A 23,973-nucleotide genomic window follows, 5' to 3' on the forward strand; every position below is an offset into this window, starting at 1 on the left:
CCAGAGTCGGCCCGTGCAGTCAGCTCTCGCCCCCAGACACAAGCTGCACATCTCCACACATTAACCTCAACAGCAGCAAAAGGTGGGGAGGCTGGACAGCATCGAGCCAGAAAGGGGGAACCACCACCAGCCCCTGTCATTCAACCCATCCCGGATCCAGTGTCTCCGGACAAGGGATGGTTAGTGGGAGAGAGTCAGGGAGGTGCAGTATGTGGTTCTGGCCCAGCTCTCTTGCTGTGCCACCTTGAACAAGGCACTCGATTCTCTGAGCCTCAGTTTCTTGGTGTGTAAAGTGGAGAGATTGAGCAATGTTTCTCGGAAGTCTGGGGCAGGGTGGTCCACCACAGCACAAGTGCAGCCGCAAGCAAACCCCAGCCTCCTAGTGATGAAGTCACTCCTTTTGCAGCGCTTTCCAAGCTTTTCTGTTACTACAAGGGGAAAACCTCGGTTCGGTGCTATAGGCCTTTCACGCCTCTCTCAAATGTGTTAATTTCATTTTCCAATGCTCAGAGAGCAGGCTTGGAGTGAAGGCCTTCTGGCAGGCAATAATGACACTGCCATGTTTTTGAGGCATTAATTTTAGGACTATAGTAGGAAGCACTGGTATCTTCCTTCTAACTCCCTTTCTTAGCCCTTCTGCAGAGGATATGTACCAAAATGCCAGTGCAACCCCAGCTTAAAATCTGTCTGTGCATGAGGACAAAAAGTAAATGAATAATAGGGAGGGATGTGGGGCTATGGGATGTTTTGGGTATTCTTTTTTACTTTAACTTTTATTCTTATTCTTTTTTGTGTGGGTAATGAAAATGTTTAAAAATAGATTAGGGTGATGAATGCACGACTATATGATGATACTGGGAACAGTTGATTGTTCACTGTGGATGATTGTATGGTATGTGTATGTATCTCAATAAAATTGAATTAAAAACAAAATCTGTCCATGTGGCAAAAGGATGGGCAAGGAGATCCATGGAATGGAACCAAGTCCAAAATTAGATCCCTACATATACAGTCAAATGATGGGGTGAATTGTGCCCCCCAAAAAGATATGTTGCAATCCTAACCCCCAGTCCCTGCAAATGGAACCTTATTTGGAAATAAGCTCTCTGCAGATGTAATCAAGTTAAGACGAGGTCACACTGGATTAGAGCAGGCCCTAATCCAATAGGATTGTGTCCTTATAAGAAAAGGAGACAGAGACACAGGGGCGAAAGGTGTGTGACACAGAGGAAGAAGCTGGAGGTATGTGGCCACAAGCCATGGGATATCAAGGATGACCGGACACCTCCGGCAGCCAGGAAGAGGCAAGGAAGGACCTTCCCCTAGAGCCTTCGGGGAAAGCATGGCCCTGCCAACACCTCCATGTGGCCTTACAGCCTCCAGAGCTGCAGAACGATACATTTCTGCTGTTTTAAGCCACTGAGTTTGTGGCAATTGGTCACAGCAGCCACAGGAAACGAGTACAGATGCCAAAGCAATGCGGTAGGAAAAAGAAAATCACCCCAACCAACCATGGGGGAGCAGCTGGATATACTGGAAATAAAGACACTTATCCTTGCTTTGTACTATGTATGAACTTAAATCAAAACTAAGAGAGAGAGCTAAACTTAAAAGCTAAAACCACAAAGCTGCTAGCAGGAAGCAAGACCTTAGAGAGGACATTGTCAACTTTCAGAGTGAAAGAAACTTGGTACAGTGGACTTGGTGAAGTTTTAAATCCCTGCCACATTAAAGACATCATGAAGGAAAGCCACAGACTGGGAGAAAATATTTGCAACACATATTTGAGAAGGGGCTTGTAAACGAATATATAAAGAACTCTTCCAATTCAATAATAAAAAGAAAACCTAATAAAAAATTGAGCAAATGATTTGAGCAGACACGTCACTGAAAAAGATATACAGATAGTAAATAAGCACATGAAAAGGTACTCAACATTGTTAGGGACATACCAATTAAAACCACAAGAAGATTTCTCTACACGCAAATCAAAGGCAGAGTAGCCTTCAAGACACAATTCATAAGTCTCTAGACCAATGCTGTCCAATAGAAATAGAAATAAAATAGAAATGCAGGACACATATGTAATAAAAATGTTCCAGGAGCCACAGGTGTGGACACACCTCCGATGAATCGTACTCACGTATAATCCCCTCCCCTTAAGTGTGGATGGACCCTGGGACTTGCTTTTAACCAACAGAAATGTCAGTCCTTTGAATAGGATATATTGCATGTCAAAGGTGATGGGATGTCAACACTCAGCATGAAAGAAACTTGGTACAATGGACTTCACAAAATTTTAAATCCCTGGCACTTTAAAAGACACCACGAAGAAAAGCCACAGACCGGAAGAAAATTTAAATCCCCGTGATTACATGACATTATATAAGACTCACCTTGGCAGACTGAATTGAGAGCCTGTCCTGCCGGCCTTGAAGAAGCAAATGTCATGAGCTGCCCATGGAGATGGTCCCATGGCAGGAGCTATGGGTGTCTCTCAGAGCAGAGAGCAGCCCCTGGCCAAATTCCAGTAAGAAGCTGGGGCCTCCGTCATTCAGCCCCAAGGAAAGGAATTCTGCAGACAACCTAAATGGGCTCGGAAGCAGATCATCCCCCAGACGGGCCTCCGGGTGAGAACACAGCCCAGCCATGCCCAATTCCTGACCCACAGAGACTATGAGATAATAACTGTGTATTTTAAGTCCCTAAATTTGCCATTGTCTGCTATTTGGCTGTTTTGGTTTGCTGATGCTGCCATTATGCAAAACACCAGAAATGGATTGGCTTTTATAAAGGGGGTTTATTAGGTTACAAACTTACAGTCTGAAGGCCATGAAATCTCCAAATTAAGGCATCAACACAGGTATACCTTCACGAAAGGAAGGCCAATTATGTCCGGAAAACGTGTTAGCTGGGAAGGCACGTGGCTGGTGTCTGCTGATCCTGGGTTGTGTTCCAGCTCCTATTTCAGCTCCTGTGCGTTCTTCAAAATGCTGCTCTTGGGGTGTTTTGTCCTCTCTTCATTTGTCCGGAGCAAATACTGGGCTAGCATCCCCAAACTGTCAGCAAAAGTCTGCTTTCAGCGGCCATCTCCAAAATGTCTCTCCGAGATGCTCTGAGCCCGTTCTGTTTGTGGGCTCTTTTATAGGACTCTGGTAATTAAATCAAGACCCACCCTGAATGGGCAGGATCCATATCTCCATGGAAATAATCAAACATTCCTCCCACCGTTGATTGAGTCACATCTCCATGGAAACACTCAACCAAAAGATTCCAACCTAATCAACACTAATACATCTGCCCCCACAAGATTGCATTAAAGAATGTGGCTTTTGGGGGGACATAATATATCCAAACTGGCACAGTGGCGATAGAAAATGAATATACCACATTAAAAGGTAAGAAAAAATAAGTGAAATTAATTTTTGATAATGTATTAAGGGTATTTCCAAAATATCATCATTTCAACAGCTAATCAACACACAAAACTTTAATTTTAATTAATGAGATACTTTACGTGAGCATTGTCTTCATAATCTGGTATGTATTTTACATATACAAGCCACCTGATTTGGACCAGCCACGTTTCAAGTGCTCAAGAGCCACATATAGCTGGTGGCGACCGTATTGGACAATGCAGGTCTAGACATTTAGTGGGCGCCTACTGTATGCCTGCATCGCCCCCTCCCTATTCTCAGTGCCCTGTCCACGCTCGGAGTTCACAGGAATCCACAATGGCTGACATTACAAATGGCTAACAGTCTCAGCGCTTCCTGTGGGCCAGACGTTGCGTGAAATCCTCTATGCAGCTTCCTCATTTGAGACGTACAATGTCCCTGGGACGTGGTCATTGCTGTCACCATCCTCCCCACTTTGCAGATGGGGAAATTGAGGTGCAAAGACATGTGGCATTGGCATGCTGGGACCCGCTGCCTTAGTTTGCCAGAGCTGCTATGACAAATACCACACAACAGGTTGACTTAACGAACATTTATTGTCTCACAGTGTTGAAGGCTTTAAGTCCAAAGTTGGGACGTCCAAGGTCATGCTTTCTTCCAGAGTTGGCTGCATTCTGTTAACAGGAGTCCTCCATCCTGCAGCAAGCTCTCTGACTTCTCCTATTTCTGGCTTCTGGTTTCTTCTGGTTTCTTCTTCTGTGTCCACTTTCCTTTTCTTATAAGGACTCCAGTTGTATGGATTGAGGCTCACCCTGATCTAACTTGGGCTTGTCTAAATAGGATCTTCAGAGAGCCTCTTCACAAATGTACCTCCACCCTGAATCCCCTTAATATATTCAAGGATCCTGTTTACCACCGGGTTCAAACCCAATGGGTACATGATTCAGTCCCAACTTCTACCCACCCATCCAACCTGGGAATCCAAGGCCCACCCCGGCTAGAGCCTGCCACCCCCTGTAATCCCCGGCCCAGTCACTGATCTCTAACCAAATTCCTGTTCAAAGGCCTGCTGGGACTCATAAGGAGGTGACATCTTTACTTCTCGGCCCCCTTTCTTCTCCTACCTGTCCCAAGAACTCACCCATCTCTGGCTGGGGCATTTGCTCTAAATACCTTAAAAACACAAGGTGATCATGGAATGAGGCTTCTGAAACTTGCAGTTGAGGTTTGTGGAGGATTGGTCAGAAACTTGGGACTCAAGGCTTAAGAATGTAGAGTTTTAGACGCCAACATTCAAAGGGACCTTGGTCACCACCCACTGTAGAGAAGGAAAACCCGAGGCCCAAACTGACATCTCCCCAGGTGGACATTTCCTACTTTAGTCAGTCCAAATCTCTTCCAGAGAATGTGGCTCCCTCTGAAACTGCAACAATGAAATTCATTCAACATCCACCCGCTACAGATCAACAGCACACCTCTCTGGCAGCTGGCATGTTGCGTGGGGCTGGCTGCCACTCTCCTAATCTGAGCTGGGCTGGGGTCCCCGGCTACCTTCTGCCCCTCAGTCCCTGGGATTGTCGACGATGGTGAAGGAGGCAGCCCTTTTGAGGTTGTGAGGTGGGACGTCCGGTGAAGATGGTGTTTCTCTGTCAACACAGAGAGAGGCTCAGCCTGCAGAGTAGACCAGCCTTGTGCTGCACCCCAGACAGGGCCCTCCCCAGAGCCAACAGGCACCCCGTGTTTCAGCTTCCACATCGCATGTTTCCACTCACCTCCAAAAATCTTTCAGTCCATGATCCTTTTGGCTCTTGGGCCCTATGAGGCACAGATTCATTCACTTGCTCATCCTTTCCAATCTGAAATCTCCCAAATGCCCACACCCAATACCCATCATTCTTTCACCTGTCTTTCTTTCACTGAGTCCTCAAAGTGATCAATCATATACAACTGTCAGTTTGAGCAAGAGACCTTTAAAGGTTAAAGAGGTTTTTACGTTCTTCCAGATTAAGATCAGCCTAGAGGCCTCCTCCTTAAAACCTTATATTCTGATAATATGCCATTGCATGATATAAAGTAGTCTTTAAAAGTTGAATCGACAAAAACAAACAACAAAACTTCTGCCAATTCAGGGTCAATTTATATATGTGGGATAACCACCTGGTGAACTCTTATTCATCCTTCAAAACCCCTTATGAACATGATCTTTTCAAGGAATCCTTCCCCAAGCCTCCCAAATAGGGCTCATGAATCTCTCAGAGTGACACCCATCCCGGGAACCACCATGGGTTATTGGGTATGCCCCCTCACTTTTAATTGTCAATTTATTTGTCTAGCTCCCCTTCTAGACTGGTAGTATTTTAAGTGCAAGATAATCCTTGATGTCAGTCACAGCTGGGTTAGAAGTGGCTTTCTAACTGCACACCTGTGAGCACTTCATCAACCTGAGCCTGTTTCCTAATCTGCAGAATGGGATGATTCTGCCTATCTCCCAAGGTTGCTGGGAGAATTAAATGTGAATATCAGTCTCCAAACGGCCTTATACAGAACCTGTCACACAGTATGTCCTCAATTCACAGCAACTTTATTATTGGGATCCTCAGTACTGGCACATAGTAGGAGCTCAGTAAATTTATCTGTAGAGTTGATATGAAATTAATTCCCTGCATGTGTCCTTTGGTTACTGGTGAGAGATGGGAACTCGGATCCCTGAGATAGCCCCAGGGAGGCAACTCTCCACCACAGCCATTCTTCATGGCAAGCGGGTTGCGGGAAGTACTGGCAGGAGAGCACGTTTCCTAACTCTGGAGAGTCTGGCAGGCTTGCCCCACCTGATGCCAATGGGAAAGGGTCACCCAGAGGTGGGAAGGGGCCTGGCCCTGTTGGCTCCCTGTTCTCTGCCTGGCACTGAGCTCAGTGCTCTCCCTACAGAACAGCTCTGTGGGGTCAGTAGCACTCTTACACCCACTTCACTGCCAAGGAAACTGAGGCCCAGAGAGAGAGCCCTGGCTGCTCCTAGAGACTAACTCCAAAGGTCTTTCCACTCAGGGTTCCAGAAGTCAAAGTAACCACAGGTGGTAATCTTCCTAAATGTGTTCTTTTCTCCTGGGATGGGGCACTTGCTGAACAGAACTCAACTTGTTACCAACTTGATGCCAAGCCAGGGATCGTCTGTTAAGATGGTCTGTCAGCATGATGCTTTGAGAGGTGGGGTCATTGTAGAGACACAGTGGAAGTGTGTGAGCTGTTTAACCCCACACTGAATGCCCCTGCTTTGGTTCTCAGTCTGCTTCTATCATCTCAGCCTCGTCTTCCCACCTCAAGCTGAAGTGCCGTGGGCTGGGAAAGATGGAAACTATACCTGTTGCAATTGTGTATAAAGTAAGGGTTCAGAGGTTTTGATTCCGTCGTCTAGAGTGAAGCCAAGAATCTGCAGGTAACAAGCACCCTTAGGTGTTTCTGCTGCCCAGAATCTGTGGACCCCACTTTGAGAAATACTGGGAGGTAAAGGAGCAAAAGGAAGGGGCAGGGGGAAGGTTCTGCAATGGCCTTGAACTTCAGGCTGCAAGTGACAGAGGAGTTATTGGCCAAAGAGTGACGCATGGGAGAGCTGGCACGTTTACAGGGGCCGAACGGGGCTAGTGCTTAACGTAACCTTTCAAGCTAGATGTTATCTGCTCCATTTTAGAGCCAAGATCATGGAGGCTGAGGTTAAATCAATGGTCCAAGCCCCGTGACTAGTGAGCAGGGGAGATGGGGTCCAACCCAGGAGAGCCTGACACCAGAACACTGTCAGCAATCCCAAGCTCCAATAATGATGACGTCGTTGTTAGCAGCTTATGCATTTGGAGTCTGTACTTGGATGTCAGGCTTTGTGCTTAGCTCCCCACATAAACTGCTTCCTCTGATGACCTCAGGAGCTGGTAGAGCCTTTTCATAAATGAGGAAAGGGAGGTGCTGAGAAGCTACATCACTTGCAGGAGTTTACAAAGCCCACCAAATGGGGTCAAGCTGGCACCTGAAACTGGACACCAGAACCCAAGAAGAATAACCATCCCACCTGGGTACTGTGAGGGGGCCTGGGAGGCCCAGTGCAGGTACTGGGGGGCACTGGGGGACCTTCCCTGGCCCCCTCCCTCCTGCACTAATTAGATACCAGTGACTCTCAGCCTGGGGTGCTCTTGGCACCCAGGGGACACCGGGAAATGTCTGGAGGCATTTTGGGTTGTCACAGGTGGAGGGGGCTGCTACTGGATTCTAGTAGGTAGAGAACAGGGGTGCTGCTCAACATCCTACAATGCACAGGACGGCCCCCCACCACAAATAATTGCCAGACCCAAAATGTCAGTACCAAGGTTGAGAAACTGAGATTCCCCAACTTAGAAAAGCATCAGGGCTCGCACACACACATGTTCAGACCTATCCCAATTCCCCCGTGGAATTTAAGAGAACTATTGGAAGGGAGATGGGGGTGGAGACAAAATAAACCCCACCCACAAAAATAAACCCCACCCACAAATGGACCACACTCACCATTAACGTCATATTTATTGTTATTTAGCTGCTCAGGAAAACATATACAGGTATATACAATTTGCATGAATACAGAAGACTGCACTTTACATATTTTTTTTAAAAAAAGAAAGAAAAAAATAACACTCAATTTCATGAGCTATTGTCACAGTCTTCCAACCAAGCATTTCAGAAATGAATTTTTTTTTTTAAGAGTCAAAAAAGATTACAGGATTGCCTAACACACAGCAGAGTTAAGTTCTCATATTTTACATGTGCAATAACGTTTTCGTTTTCTTTCCAGAAGAGTTTGTTACGCGGTACCGATTACCAGTGTTTGGAGTCGCATGTGGTGGGTGTGTTTTTAATTTGCTTTTATTCTTTCCATTAAACCAAATTTAATGAAATAACATCCTTTTGCTTAAGGCTATTTTTAAAGCTGTTCCATTCTGGGGTCGTGGGGAGCGAGACAGTTTCAAACTTCAGGGGTTTCAGAGGTTGCCGGCACCACGAGCCGATGGCCAAAAGTGCGCTGATGAGCTCAACGCTGGGGAAGGCAGGGCACTTTGCTCCCTGGCCTTAAGCAATTAAGGAGAAATTATTCCTGTTTAAAAATGAAAATAATGAAGCTCTCAAACAGCTGTACATTGCAGAATCAGAGGGGGCGCTGAGTTTTGCCCAGACTACGGCGGAGTCTCCCACTGTTGGTGGCGGGGGGCAGTCTTCCTCCCCTTTTCTTTCATTTGGTAGCGGAGCCCCAGGAGGGATGTTGGAGCACAGTGCCTCCCTGATAAATCCATGCCACCTGCTTCTGCCCCTGGTCAGACAGCACAGACCAAGGACCACAGACAGTCCGGACAGACTGGGACCCCGGCGGAGGAGAGCAGACGACGACGGAGGGGAGCAAGCGAGGTATCTCTCGACTCCTCTCCCCGTGCTGAAAAGTTCTTTGAAATAAACCATGTGGATGTTGTATGGCCAGCCCAAAGCCTTCAGGTCACTTGCAAAAAAAAAATAAAGTAAAATAAAATAAAATAAAATAAAATGCTGGATCTGAAGACTTTGGGGACTATTGGGGGTGGGGAGAGGCTTGATATGGAGCATTTAGTAAGACATGCTTGGGAACAAAAATGGAAATGAAATCTGCTCAGAGTCACCGATTTTGGAGAGGTGATATCGCTCATTCTCGTCTGGTCCACCCTGGAATCTGTGGGTGCCCACCACCTCCTGAAAGTTGTCAAATTCTCTGCAGGCAGCAGCTGCACCCAAAGGTGCCCATCTCTGCCAACACCGGACATCTGGAGATGACCACTGCTTTGGGCAGGGCCAGAGGACATCGTGATAGGCCTGGGCTGGGCCCATGCACCCCCCTTGCTGCTGCCCAGCTCCCCAGCCACCCCCTCATCTCGGCTCAAAGGGAGAAGTTATTCCTTTGTGAGACGCGTGAGACGTGGCTCCAGGTTTGCAAAGGGTGAGATGAAATAAAAAAGGGGGATGGGGGGATTCTGGGGTTTAACAGGTAAGGAACCAAAGTCATCCGTCATATTTCCTTTCTCTCTCCCTATTCTATCTCTCGGGAGTCTGCAAAGCCCTGCAAAAAACAAAACAAAGCAAAACACCCAGGTTCCAAGGAGGGGGGCTTTGCAGGCTGAGCTTGAGGACTCCTTTACTGAAACAGCCCCTCAAAAATGCTGGCTAAAGCCTATCCCTTCCAGGTGGGGTGATGGATCCCCCACGTTGGAGGCAAGAAAGTAGATAGGGGTGAAAGGAGGGATGGGGGAGATTCACCCAGTCCCCTCCTTCCTCCTCGGTGAAGCCTGGGCCTGTAACAGCTGCCAGGAAAGGTCAAGGGCTGAGAATTCAGCACCCAAGGAAGACCTAGTCAGTCTGACTACAGCAAGGGGCAGGGGGGGCCTGAAGCCCCCAGAGATGCCACAAGCTGGGGGGCATTGCCCCCACCACCACCACCACCATGGGCACAAGGCTGCTCCATATAGTGTGAAAATTCAGAGCCTGGGCATTTAAAGAGAGGCCCAGAAAAAGGAGAGAAAACACCACTGTGGAACATTCCAGCTGCTTTCCACATAGCCAGCAGGATGCATCCTCTCCTCCAACCCAGAGAGGGGCAGCTGCCAGCAGGAGAGAGAACGGAGCTGAAGGCTGCACGTGAATTTGTAGGAACGGATATATATATCTCTGTTTTCTTAGGGAGCAGACAAAACAAAATCCTAGGCAGAATACCTAAGGGGGGCATTAATTGTTTGTCTCCTGCCTGACTGATGACAGTTGGGTGTCAATATATAATATTGTGATGACAATTTAACTTTCATCCGGCAATATTCCAGAATTACTTGTTCTCCGGGATTTCCATTTTAATAAGCAGTGAACAAAGCAAAAAGGAAAAAAAAAAAAAAAAAAGGAAGGGGGCAGAAGAAGAATAAAAAAGAATAAAAAAGGAAATCAACTCTTGTCTTATTATGAAATAACAATACTTGGACATACAGCAGCATGAAAATAAAATGAGGAAAGAGGTCATCTAAAAAAATGTATGCCAAGATTACAGAAAAAATGAGGAATTACCTAGCAGGAAAAAGGCTTAAGCAAAAGTTTGCTAACTGCAGAAGGGTTAACACTGGTAACATACTGTGGCAGCCGAGTTTCTTTTTTTAAAAAAAAATTTTTTGAGGTCCCCCCCCTCCCTTTAAATTAACCCTTTCCGGTCCATATGCCACTAAGCAAGTACCAACCTAGAAAAAACAAATCATCCACTCAGCAATAGTGGCCCTTTCAAATTAACAAAGAGGGGGTGGGGGATAAGGGGTGGGTCAGGTGGGGTGGGGAGGGGAGAGAGAGAGAGAGAAGGAGGGAGGGCCTGGCGAGGGGAGGGGGTATTTCTTGTCGGTTCAAGTCAGGGCGGCCACGAATGTCCCGAATCTGTTGGAGATGTCGGAGTGCAGGGACCTCCAAGTGGGCACAGCGGCGCGGGCCTTGGCGTCACCCACGTCGTCCGTGCAGTGGACAGACAGGCACTGCAAGTGGCTGCCGGGCTGGGGCGCCGAGGCCTTGTTCGCCGGGAGGTCGAGGGCTGCAGGGGAAGAAGGAAGAAAGGGCATTAGTGGGGTGCTCAGCAATAAGGGGGGCTCTAATGGGGAACTGAGTGGCAGAGGCAGGAGAAGAGCGAGAGTCTAGAGACAGTCCAAGGGGTTCTAGAGATGCTTGGTTCAAAGTCCCCTGCTGTTGCTCTGATTTGGCTGTGAGATCCTGGCCGAGGGAAGGCCTGTTGCTGGGCCTCATTTTCCCCCTTGTGAAATAGGAGAGGGAGGAAGGATAAATGCAGGGTCTGCCCACCTCTGTAGAACTAGGGTGCAGGAAGACATCTCAAGTGAAGAGGAAATAAAGATTAACCAGGCTTCAAGTAGATCAGGAAATGCTTCCTCAATGATGACCCTCTACCTGGGCATTGAAGGATGTGTAGGAGTTCTCCAGATGCAGTAAATGGGTAGAGGGAAGGCTTGTCCAGGTTCCAGAATGCATTCTTTCCTCTTGAAAGACATTTGCTGAGGGCCTATTATGTGCTGGGGACTTCGTTAAACAGTGTCAACCACACACCAATCCCAGAGGGTAGTGATGTCAACCTTTACAGCTAAGACGACTGAGACCCAGGGAGGGGAACTGACTTGCCCTGGGTCACATGGGAGGAAATAGGCAGCCCCCTTCCCAAGGAAGCAGGGAGGGTAGGGAAGGTGCCTGTGAGTACCAGCTCAGCACAGTTGGAGGGGGCTGGGGAGCCCATAGATCCCTAACCTCTTCCTTCAGTCTCCTTCTGGCCCCCCTGGGCTTTGCCCCTCCTCCGTGAGTGGAGGCTGAGGCTCGACTGAGGCAGCTTCAAGTGTAAGGGCAGATATCTGGGGTAACTGCTTCTCTCTTTACTCTCTCCCATTCTCTGAGCTCAGCTTTTGAGTTCCCATTTTACAGATGGGGAGTCTAAGGCCCAGAGAGGCACATCAACTTTTCTGAGGTCACACAGCTCCAACCCAAGGGTTGAGACTTGAGTTCTAGTCTCAGTCAAGTACCCTTCTCTGAAAATGGGGTTAGTCGATGAGGTCATTAACATGCACAAGAATGTCTGTGTAAACTGTAAAGTGCTATTCACACGAGAACAGAGGGTGGCAAGGTGCAGAGGGCAGTAAAGACTGGGAGTCTAGACTCCCCAACCAAACCAGCACCCTTGTCCATCACCAAATGCTGCATGAAGGGACTTTGTGTGTGTGTGTGTGTCCAGGGCGGGGGGGTTGTCTGTTCTTCCCCTAAATGAAAATCCCTTCAATTTTCTTCTCGCTTAGTCACACAATACCATGGGGGATGGCTACTGACCAACCCAAATGGTCCAAAGGGTCAGACACCCTTGAAGGAAAGGGAGTCTATCAACCATTCACACCTTAGTATGAATTAGACCAGAAGCCTGAATGTGCTAAACAAAGGCAATAGAGAGAACCTTCTCCTCAGCCCTGCTAGGAGCAAGAACTGGGAGTTCTGAAGTAGTCCTTTTGGAGGACTTCTAATTCACTGCTGCCAAGCACATACTGGTTGCATTCTGAGACTTACTGTGTATCAGTTAGTATTCTCATTTTTCCCCTTTTCTGGAATCACAGACACACAGCCAGGAAGGGACAGAGCCAAGTTTGAGATGGGCCAGTGGTGAATTTCTGACGCAGCAGAAGTGAGAAAAGCTGAAATTGGTGGGGGTGAGGGACCCCAGCTCCGGCCGAGGGAGCACACCCAGATACAGAACTCTGCAACCAGCCTGCCAGCCTCAGCGTGCTCTGTGCAGGCCCAGCCAGGGCCCCGGGCCAGGCGGGAGCTGCCTCACCCACCCCGCCTCTGGAACTAAGCAGGAGGGCTCCCCAGAGAGCTGAGCTGAGAGCTGCAGAGAAGATCCTCCCAGAGGGAGGGGCCCAGACAGCCGAGGCCAGGCCGTGACTAACCGGGATTTGGGGCTCCCGCCCTGGAGCCCCAGAGACAGCCAGCTTGGGGGTGCATGCTGGGAAGAACCAGGCTGGGGAGTAAGAGTCCTTCCCTTGCTTGTTTCCTCCCTCATTCAATTAATGAGCCTTTACTGGGGCTCTAATATTGGGGGGGGGGGCTGGCAGGGGGCGGGGGTTGGCACCAGTTTTGTGGCTCTGGCAGGGAGCAAGGCAGACCGGCCCTGCCTTCATCGTGAAGCTGATGATGACTTTGGAGTCAGTCACAGTGTGGCGCTCGAACCCCACTGTGTGGCCTGGAGTCCACCACTTTCCCTCTCTGAGTCTTGATTTCTCACTGGCAAAATGGGAGCCTGGCACACAGAGAGAACTTCAGATCGGGCTGCCAAGTATCTGGGGGTCCAGGGGGTAGGAGTGGGGGGCGGGTCTTTGCAGGTTTCTAAGGCCACTGTGAGGCAGCCTCCCTCCTCAGCACCCCCTGCCCATGAAATCAGAGCCTTTGCCCCACTTTACAGAAGGGGAAACAGGTTCTGAGCCCAAGGTTTCAAAGCTGGTTGCCCCTCTGCTAATGCCACCCCCAGGCCTTGCCCCCAGGAACCCCAAGACATCAGATTTGGGGTCCCCTGAATCTAGCAAAACTGACACAGCCCCTCTACCCCTATTCTTGAGCCCATGCTTGTCTCACTCCCATGACACCCCACTGCTTAATCTCCCCCAAAGGGATTTTATTCCAAGCATTTCAAGATCGAGATGCGAGGGGTTAGGGATCTGTCAGAGAGAGAGAGAGAGACGGATTCTGGAAGGGGATTCCGTCCTTCACTTAACATGCATGGTCTCAAGGGGCCGAAGCAGCAATGCTTGTGCCCATTTCACAGATAAAAGGAGGCTCAGGGGGATAAAGCCCTTGCCAAACGTCCCACACCTAAAGAGAGATGAGACTCAGGACGGGGCCGTCACACCTGGCTCCCTCTCCCTGTTGCTACAAGCCCCGGGAGGTGAAGGGAAGTTGGCGTTTCCTGAGCAACTTGCTGGGGCAGAGGAAGCTTGGGGACCCGTCTGGGAGCTGGGGAGCTGAGGGATGGCTACAGGCCCACCCAAATGGCCACATTTCCTAAAGATGCTTTTATTCCCAAGTTACAGACAATTCAGAGACACTTCTCTTTTTGGGGGGGGGGGCGGAATTTAATGAGGGCAGGCTGGAGACACAGCTGAACCTTACCGTGTATTATCTGATTTCACCCCCCCCATAAGTCCAGCAACAGGGGGACACATCTCCCCACTTTAGAGGGTGCCCCTGGGGCTCAGAGAGGGTGAGGGGCTGGCCCAGCATCTGGGGTTCCCCAGCTCTGCCTCAGACAAGCAAGGGAAACAGCCCATCTGGCATCACAGGGAAAATTATTAAGAGAGAATCTTATTCTCCAGTTTTCGTCGACCCAAGCATGACCAAACTCATCCTCCTGCCAGATTCATTCCAGCTGGGGGCTGGGGGGGGGGGGGGACCCAACACGCCCTGGGTCCCCCAGGCTGCCGAGCTGCTGCAGATAAATCAGTCCTGCGGAAGCCGGCCTCAAGTCGGGGCCTGCCCCAGCTCGGGGAGAGGCCCTCAGTCCCCATTCCTCCTTTGGGTGGTGGCAGGAAAGCCAGCCCCCCACGTCAGGACCCAGAGATACAAATGCCCCCTGCCCGCTGAGCTCCCAGCACAGACGGGGACCCTGGAGTTACTCAGCTCCCAGCCCCAGCAGGCACCCACGGGACCACTCCCATCCTCGTCATTTTCTCTGCTCGTTAGTTGTCTGCCTCCTCCATAAGACTGTGGCCGCACCCCGGACGCAGCAGGCTGAGCGTCAGTCGGGGTCTGGGGCCTGACTGAAGTCATGGAAAGATGAGGCCCCAAGTTGCAGGGGGCTGCAGAGGGTCACAGGGCAGGGGTGAGGGGCGTGGGGGGCAGGTCAACAGCTGTGAGCCAGGCCCTCACCTTTCCACCCAGGATTTCGAGCTGGTCAAGTCCCAGAATCCCCCATATGTGGGAAACTCATCCCGCTCCTCAGGGCCTCAGTTTCCCCATCTGAAACCCAGTGTTATGGGTTTAATATAAAGACACATGCAAGTCCAAACGTCCGATCCTGGGAATGGGACCTTTCTTGGAGAGAGGGTCTCTGAAGACGTGAATAGTTCAGACGAGGCCAAACTAGATTAGAGTAGGACTGATCCAACAGGACTGGAGTCCATTATAAAAGGACATCGGGACAGACAGATGGACAGAACACCATGTGATGATAAAGGCTGAGACTGAAGTGCCGCAGCTGCAAGCCAAGGAAGGCCAATGACTTGTAGGAAGCTGCAAGAGGCGAGGAAAGTTCTCCCTAATGCCTCGGTTTCTTGTGGACTTCTGACTGCCAGAACTTTGAGACAATAAATTCTTGTTGTTTGAAGCACCTGGCTGGTGGTACCTCCTGATATCAGCCACAAGAAGCTAAGACACCTGGGGAAGGTGATTCCTGGTGGGCTGGCTCAGAGGAGCCCAGAGGGACCCCCACGGGGGAAAGAGCTGGAGCTGCCATGCACACTGGGGGGGTATGTCCCAGAGGCTGGAATGTCCTGATTCTGTCCAGGCAGTACAGGGGGCTGGGCGGGGGGGCCCTCTGGTTCCCTGGGAGGGATGGACATGCCTGTCCACCAGGAAGGGCTGCCGGGCAGGTTTTATGGGCATCCGACCCACTGGCCAGAACCAGCCACCTCTAGCCGCACAAGGGCATAACCTTGAGTTGGGATGTCCCCGCTGTTCCTTCTCCCAAAGGCCCTTTCCTGCTCTTGCTTCGTGGATGCAAATCCTCTCCGATCCTTCAAGCCCCCTCCTTCCTCTCCCTGCCACCCCCTCTTTGGACGCCACGGCACTTTGTACAGTCATCTCTCTGGCGGCCAACTTTCCTTCAGGCCATTGAGGTACACGCGGCCTCCTGCTTTTCCCACTGAGAACGTGAGACCCACGTCAGATTTTGCCCTGCCGCTTCTCAATCCACAACGGGGACGAGAAATTCCAGAAACGGAAGGAGAGCACCATGGGCAGGTGCCAAAAAAGCAATTGCGTGAGTAACTGATGAAATTTCGTTCTCTTCCTGAGTTCAGCGACGAGAGCGGCTACCATTTATGGAGCAAGGGACTTTTGCTCTCATCACTTCAGCTCTCAGAGCCTCGGTTTTAGGAATGGGGGGGTCGGAATGTACGAGGGGGGTGGTGTTGGGCTGGCGGTCATGGAGGCAGTTAGCAAGGAGTAAATGAAATGATCCATGTAAGGTGTTTAGCACGCGGCCCGGCACACAGTACTTGCCCATTGGTGCCGCTATGATCACTGCCCGGTTGTTGCTGTTGGCCAGTCTGCAGAGGACAGTGGGGCCAGAAGTCCATTCCTTGGGCCTAGCCCAAGCCCTAAGGGGCCCCGGGAAGGGAGAAGGGAAAAAGAGACACATCTGTTTCCATGGGGAGATTTCATTTTTAATTTCACTTCTAGAGATGCTGCCACGGAGGAGACCAGGTTTTCTTTTATTTTAAGTCAGCAAAACAGACCTCATCACCATCCTGCTTTGACCTGAAAATCTCCAGGACTGGCTTCCGATTTGTGCAAGCCATGTGCCCAGAGGCTGTGAATTCAGTGGGGGAAGCTGCTACCCTCCTCCCCCCACGGCAGTGAAAGTGCTGCCCTCAAACCCTTGGGCAGGGGGCTTCCGGCCTGGTCACCCCGTTTCCCTGCCCACCCAGGGGGAGGCCAGGCGAATAGAGGAGGGAGCCATGGAGGTCGAGGGGGGCTCCAATGAGCATGCAGATCAAGGTAAGCAGACTAGATCATGCGAGGCCAGGAACTTTATCCTGAGGCACTGGGGAGCCATGGAAGGTTCAAGCAGGAGAGCGGGCTGCTCTGGTTGGTGCTTCAGGAAGCTCACTCAGCTCAGAGAAGAAAATGGGCTTTGGGGGTCAGCGTGGAAGCAGACACAGCCTGCTGCTAACGCTAACACCCTCCCTTGTTTCCTGGCTGTGTGGCTTGGGCAAACCACTAACCTCAGCTATAAAAAGGAGACCAGTAAGAGAACCTACCTCACAGTGGCTAGAAAGGTCATGTGAGATCTTACAGTAAAATCTTCATGATGAGCCCTCAGAAAAGGTTAGTTGCTTTCCCGATTGTTACTGTTATTTAACATTCAGGGCTTTGGAGGTGGCCATTTGTCAGCTTCGTGCCATGGGGCAGTTTCTTCGTCTCCGTGGGTGCCGGGAGCTGCTGAGCAGGGGGGGAACCAGAGTGTGATCCCAGGCAGAGCAGGCGAATTAGAATTCCGGGCATATTTTTAACTCAGAGCTTATGTAAGGAGCCGTGTGGGCCCCAGAACACAATAGCGAATGACTCGCCCTCGCTAGATTCCGACAAAGGGAAGTGTATTTTGGTTTTTTCCTTTATTTGGACCTGATGCGGGGAGACGCTGGTTTCTGTGACAGCTGCCACTCAGCTACGGGGCTGGGCCGCTGGGCCACGAAGCCGAGGCAGCCCGGGAGCTCCAGGCTCGGCCACCCTCCCCTTGTCCTCTCCTCCAGCCAGGGTCTCCCAGATGCTTCTGCGTCTAGCCAGACACAAGCAGCTCCCGTTCCCCATCTCCATAGGGACCCAGCCATCGCTCCCAAGCTAGCTCTGGGCATTGCAAGCCACTCCTCCCTTTCCTCCACCCCCCAGAGTCAGCCCAGGCACCAAGGAGGTGCCCCTGCTTTCCCCCTGCCCCACTGCCCACCCTGGTCCAGGCCACTGCTGCCATCTCCTGCCCATGGCAGCCACCTCAGTACCATTTCTGCATCCATACTGGCTCCCCAAGACCCATTTTCCCCTGTGAGCTGGGTGAGCTTCCTGAAGCACAGATCGGAGAAGACCTCCCTCCTGCTTGAACCTTCCATGGCTCCCCAGTGCCCGAGGATCAAGTCCCTGACCCACTGAGCACCCTCTCCTGTAATGTGAGCCCCAGCTCTACAGTCCCTCAATGAAGCCCTGATCTTTCCCATGGCCACACCTATGCTCCCAGAACACCCTCTACTCCTCACCCGTTGATTCCCACCATCCTGCTTGATGTCAGCCTCGCTGTGATGTTTCTCTCAACACCCCTACTTGGAGCTGTGTGACACCCCTCCCTGCTGGCAGGCGGCACCGGTGATGACACCACTGGCACCACCTGGCCGGCTGTAGGGGCGAGCTGACACTGTCTCACTCTGGGAAGGAAAGACTTGAGTTCAGGGCCCTTGCAAACAGGCCACCAAAGAGGGAAAATGACACGGGGAGACTTTGGCATCAGATGGACTGTGGTCTATGGTATCTTTCCCAGCTGGGTGACCTTGGGCAAGTCACTCACCCTCTCTGGGCCTCAGCGTCCTGCTTTGTGAAAGGGGATAATGATAGCACCCAGCCCCTTGGCGAGGAAGATGAGGTTGTATCGTGCCTGGTATACAGCTGGTGCTCAGGAATGGCTCCGGTTATAAGGGCAGATGGAAGTCATAGGAATACAGAGTCCCACTCAGTGGTAAGCAAAGTCTCATGGCTTTTTAGTGCAGCGCTAAGGCCTATTTCTAAGAACCCATTGCTGGGATTTGGGGAGACTGACCGCAAGGGAGTTGACCCCCAGAACCCAACTGGAATCCTCCCACAGGACCCCACAAGCCCGAGGAAGATCCCATCTCAGCTCCTTGTCTCCCTCCAGAGAGGGAACAGAGTCAGGAAACTTCCCGACCCTGGGCTGAAGAGGTGGGGAGCAACAAATCTAAGCAAGATATTGGGCAGCAGAAAGAGCGTCTACCCCATTGCCAACCAAGCAGTAAAACAGCAAACCCAAAACCCCACAGCAGGAGCCCACTCAGCTCCTCCCTGACACAGGCAGCTTGGAGGGGGCCGGGACGTGGGCTCAGAGGCTGGCATTCAAATCCCAACTCGGTTTGAATCTCAGCTCTGCCCCCCTCACCATCTCAAGACCTCGGGTAGCCAACTTGCCAAGCCTCAGTTTCCCCATTTGTAGAAGAGGAGCCCAGCCTGAGAGGCCCAGGGGGCTGACACAGCTCCCAGCTGTTGCTCCAAGTCATTGGCACACTGAAGGTGCCTGAAGCCTCTGCTAAATGTTTTAACAAATGACTCACATTCTGATCTCAACTCTGTCACCTCCTGCTTGCTGAGTGACCTTGGGTGAGTCACTCCCCCTCTCTGGGCCTGTTTGCTCTTCTCTGACAGGGGAAACACGTAACACCCAGCCAGCCCCCCTTTAACTCTTTCAGAGCAATCAGATTTTGCATTGATCATGCCCCAAAGTGGAGGACCCTGAGGCATCCCAGCCTGAGTGGGGAGTCCAGGGAACAACCACCCATAACCCCCACTGATTGGGGACCAAGGAGCAGAGACACATGGCCCAAGTGACACTCCACCGGGCATCTAGGGGGGACCAGGCCGAGGCTAGCCCAGGGGAGCGGCCACTCCCAGTCCTGCCCTCTGCCCACACTGCCTGGCTCTTCTCTGCCCTCCCACCTCTGCCAGCTGCTGGCAGCCGGTGTCACCGTGACAACTGACAGAAGGAAACAGCAAAGACAACCACAGCTCCGTGTCTGCTGGCGCCAAGGATGTAAAGCAAACACCGACCGCAGGAGGATGTAAAGCAAACACCGACCGCAGGCTCCCTACGAGCCAGGCCTCACCCATCTCATCGGGCCATCCCCACACCCAGGGAGACAGAGCCCGACACCTCAGCCCATTTTACAGGGGAGGAGACTGAGGCTCAGGAGGGGTACCCAGCTGCCCAGCAGCAGGGCGGGGGCTGTTCCTACATCTGGTGCCAAAGCGTGTGGTTCTATTAATGCTGTGCAAAAAAGCGGAAGGTCCCTTTCTCTCTCTCCTCTCTCCTTCTTGGAAAGCAACAACTTCACTTTTTAGAAAAGGAGCCTGAGGTTCAGAGAGGAGATGAGATCTGCCTGGGGCAACACAGCAGCTGAGCAGAACCCCATGCCCCAGGGATGCTGTCTCCATGGATGCTGCCCAAGAGTTTCAAAGGCCCCATCAGCGCCATGTGACAGGAGGGCAGCCTAGGGGGATTAGGAGGGGTTCCCAGAGGACAAGAAGGGCCTAGTGTCCCTTCCACCCTCGGCACAAGTCCCAGGCATGGAGAGGGCTCCCCACATACAAACCAATGTCCGGGGAACACATGAGGCCCCAGGGTCCCGGCTCCATGAGGGTTCCACCCAGAGGGTGAAGGAGGGGACGCACACTAGCCGCCGTGGCAGCTCAGTCTGGCCAGAGGCTCGGCCCAGGCCTTGGAAGCCTGGATATTAATGTGGGTTGACTCAGCCGAAGGGAGCTGTCATTTAGATGGAGAAGCGGCCGAGGGGAGAAGCAAGGGCACCGTCAGAGCCCGGCTGGGGGCAGGCCTGGGGAATGCGGGGGGAGGACACTGAGTTCTGGGGACCCTCCCCAGCCCAGAGGGGCCCATCTGCTGCAGGACAGATGCAGCCAGCATCTCGCCCCAGGTCTGACCCGCTCTGATCAGCTCCTCATCCCGCCGCCTCTGGCCGCATGGCCAGTGACCTGTGACATGTGCAGCCCACACGCCCCAGGGGCTACTCCTGGTCTGCGTGCTGCCCGGATGTGACAGGGGCTGCGGGCCGGCCCCTCCGCCTGCACCTTCCTTCTGATGGCATCCACGGGGGGGGGGGGAGAACCCTGCACGGTGCATCCAGAAAGTTGCATTTCAGCCTCAGCTCTGGGCAAGTCACAGAACTCCTAAGCCTCCGTTTCCCGAGCTCATGGATGAGGATGGGGCAGTATTGTTCTCAGAGAGCTGCTGGGAGAGCCCAGGAGAAAATGCATGCAAAATGCTAGCCCAGTGTCAGGGTTTGAAGATGCACTTAATAACTAGACCCCACTGTCAGAATTAGTACTGTCATCGTTACCACCATGTTTGAGACCCTCTCTGGCTCTGTCTACAGCTCAGCCCTTGCCACTCTCGGTTTTCTTGCTTTCCAGCCCATAATTCACCACCACAGCAGTGGATCTGACGCTGGGTGGCCTGGGCAGGACACCGCCCTCTCTGAGCCCCAGCATTCTCACCTGACAGCTGGACCCACGCCCCTCCAAGCCCCCAGCTTTCTACCTGGTGGCTGCAAGCAGTTTCCCAAATAATTCTTTTTTGCAAAACAGGACAAACACACTAGTGCATTTACATAGAATTAGAACTTTGTTGCTTTCAGCTGGCTGGAGGAAGGACAGGATTCAGTGACAAGTCTGAATTTTAAAAAACAAAGTTGGAAAGCAGGGATGTTTTGTGGGGGAGGACTTGGGGGCTCCAGCTCACCCACCCATCAGAGGATCTGCAGGGAGCTCCCCGATGCTTCCTGTGCTGAATGGGCGTCAGGAGACTGGGGCTGCAGGAGGCCACTCGCCTGGGTAAGTCCCCCATAGCGCTGCCCGGCCCTGAGGAATGGGGTTTGCTTAAGGGCCAGTCGTGGGACAGTCATGCACTTTGGAGCAGAGGTCTGGGTTCGAATCCCGAACCTGTCACTGCTAGGCTGGGTGTGACCCTGGATCAGCTGCTTTGACCCTCGCAATCTCCCTTTCCTCATCTGGAAAATGGGTTTGGTCATTCCTGTCTTGCCGAGACGGGGATGATACGCCTGGGACCCAGGTGTTGCTCCATACGCTGTTCACAGGTATTTCTCCCAAACTTGGGCCTGGGGCAGCCTGGGGGGGTGGAGAGAGAGGCGGGGCTCTGGGAAGATCTCACAGAGGAGGGCTTGGGGGGGTGGGGGGTGTTTAAGGATGAGCACAAAGCTTTGCCAGGGAAAGAAAGCTGGAGGGACACTCCAAACCCTGTTGTGATTATTTTGGAATAAAGACCAAGGGCCTTGATTTGGGGCCTGGAGGGAAATAAGAGGGAGAGCAGGCCTCAGAGTTTGCATGAGGTCAGTCACGGAGGACCCTGGGGGCCCCAGGAAGGAGTTTGGTCTTTTGACCACACCCTGTGAATTCACATCTATGAATCCTCAGTGAGGTGACAGGTGGGGAAACTGAGACCTGGAGAGAAGCAGGAACACATCCCAGCCATCCGTTGGTGAGAGGGTTGAGGGCAAGTTATTTAACCTCTCTGCACCTCAGTTTCCCCATCTGTGAAATGCGATCATATACATCCAGGGCAAGGTTACTGGGAGGATGACATATAATATAGATGCACAATAACAGATAATAATCATAATTAATATCTAGCACATGTCCACTCTTTTAAACTCACTAATTCCTCCACAACCTTGCAGGAGAGCTTCTATTCTCACACCCTCAGCTCACAGATGAAGAACATCCAGGGTCATGCCACAGGCCAAATCTGGCCCTCTGCTTGCTTTTGTAAATAAAGTTTTATTGGAACACGGCCTCTGCTCACCTGTTTACATTTTGTCTGTGGCTGCTTTCATGCTACACTGACAGAGGAATGTAGTTGCAACAGAGACTGTATGACCTGCAAAACCCGGAATATTTACTAACGGGCCCCCTGCAGAAAAAGTCCGCCAACCCTGAACTTGAGCCTTAGGGAGATGACACAATTCACCCAAATTCAAATTAACACTAGCAGGGAGCAGCAGTCAGGCACACAGTAGGTGCTCAATACTGGCCCCCTAGAAATACGTTTCTATGTGTAAACAACACTGCTGATCTGCAAAGACTCACACCGGGACCCTTAAGTAAACCAGAAACGTCCTCCTTGTTCACCACGGCCTGACCCTTCCTTCATGGGCTGCACGGAAACCTTCTGCCTTCCTACTTAAAAATAGACAAAACATTAAAATGATGGTTGGGGGTGGAGGCTCTTGTTTAAAAAGAAAATCATTCCAGAACATGTCCACAAATGCAATGAGAGAAGAGAAAGTTGGGTTCTCCGAGGCAGAGCCGAGTCTGCCCACGTCTAACAGGCCAGGCGGCCTCCCAGCGATCACTCCTGCCTGGCGGAGCCCTGTGGCCTGGTTGGCGAATGACTCAGGGAAAGACAGAGTGACGGACAAAGCGGACGGCGAGAGGCCAGGAGAACGGGACTGAGCGGGCCTGGAACTCACTCACTGGCTGAGCCCGATTATCCTCTTGGCAGCCCGAAGTGGCAGAACGGGGATTCGAACTCAGGTCTGTGTGAGTACAGAGCCTGCATCTTCTTAATCACCCCCTGGCATCTGCCTAGCCCAGGGAGACAGACGGGTGGGGTAGTAGAAGCTGGTCCGGGCACAGAAGGAGCTGTTTGGTTACTCCCATCAAAACATGAGCGTGCCCTGCTTCCGGTTCACCCATTCTTGGTTCCCACCACCCACGGGTTCCAGCAGATCTAACCTTCAGCTTTCTGGGGAGAAGTGTGCCCACCACAAACAACCCCCAGGTTGGGCTCTCCTCCCCACCCCAGGACACCGAGGCCTGGCTCTGCTGGAATCTGGCTGTGTGTCCTTGGCTGTGTCACTTGCCCTCTCTGGGCTATCATCTCCTTTGTAAGAGGCAAGAGTCCCAGTTGCTAGGACTGTGACTCCGGGACCTGAGGAGGCCACCCAAGTGGGTATTTCCACCCCAGATTATCCTATGGAGTGATGGGAAGTGCCCACTAATCTCTCCCTTGCAGTAGGAGAAAGGATAATAGAGAGAAGCTGATAGGCCTGGCTCTATATGCTGTTGCTGGGGCTACAACATCGAGCGTGGCGTGAGCCTCCAAGGGGAACACAGGGGTCCATGCTCCTCCCAGGCAGGGGTGTGGGCAGAGGTGGGCATGGGGGAAGGGGTCGGTGACGAAGATGCATTTTGCAACAACCACCCATCACCCCCAGGAAGGATTTTCTGGATTTGGCCTATGTCTCCAGTACAAAGAAGTGGAATTAAGACCCAGCACCTCTCTTCCCGGGGCAGAGGTCACATCCCCTCATCCTTGGGATCTTCTGAAGAAGGCAAAACTGGACCCTGGGAAGACTAGGCTGGCAGATGCTGTACATTGGGGAAACAGGCCAGAGAGGGGCAAGTCAGGGGTAGAACAGTGATCAGATCTGTGGGTTCTGGCCTGCCTGTC

At 51.7% G+C, this 23,973-nt stretch overlaps 1 protein-coding gene across 1 annotated transcript in view; it reads right to left on the reverse strand.

Moving 5' to 3' along the window:
• Positions 1–7,931: 7,931 nt before the first annotated feature.
• Positions 7,932–23,973, reverse strand: part of MN1 (MN1 proto-oncogene, transcriptional regulator) — a 47,417-nt gene continuing 31,375 nt past the window's right edge. Inside the window, 1 exon segment of the mRNA XM_037817335.1 lies at positions 7,932–10,992. Within this exon segment, the coding sequence (XP_037673263.1) occupies positions 10,811–10,992 (182 nt within the window). The 3' untranslated portion in view covers positions 7,932–10,810.

The sequence above is a fragment of the Choloepus didactylus genome, chromosome 23 (genome assembly GCF_015220235.1).
Source record: "Choloepus didactylus isolate mChoDid1 chromosome 23, mChoDid1.pri, whole genome shotgun sequence".
In the NCBI taxonomy this organism is placed as follows: Eukaryota; Metazoa; Chordata; class Mammalia; order Pilosa; family Megalonychidae; genus Choloepus; species Choloepus didactylus.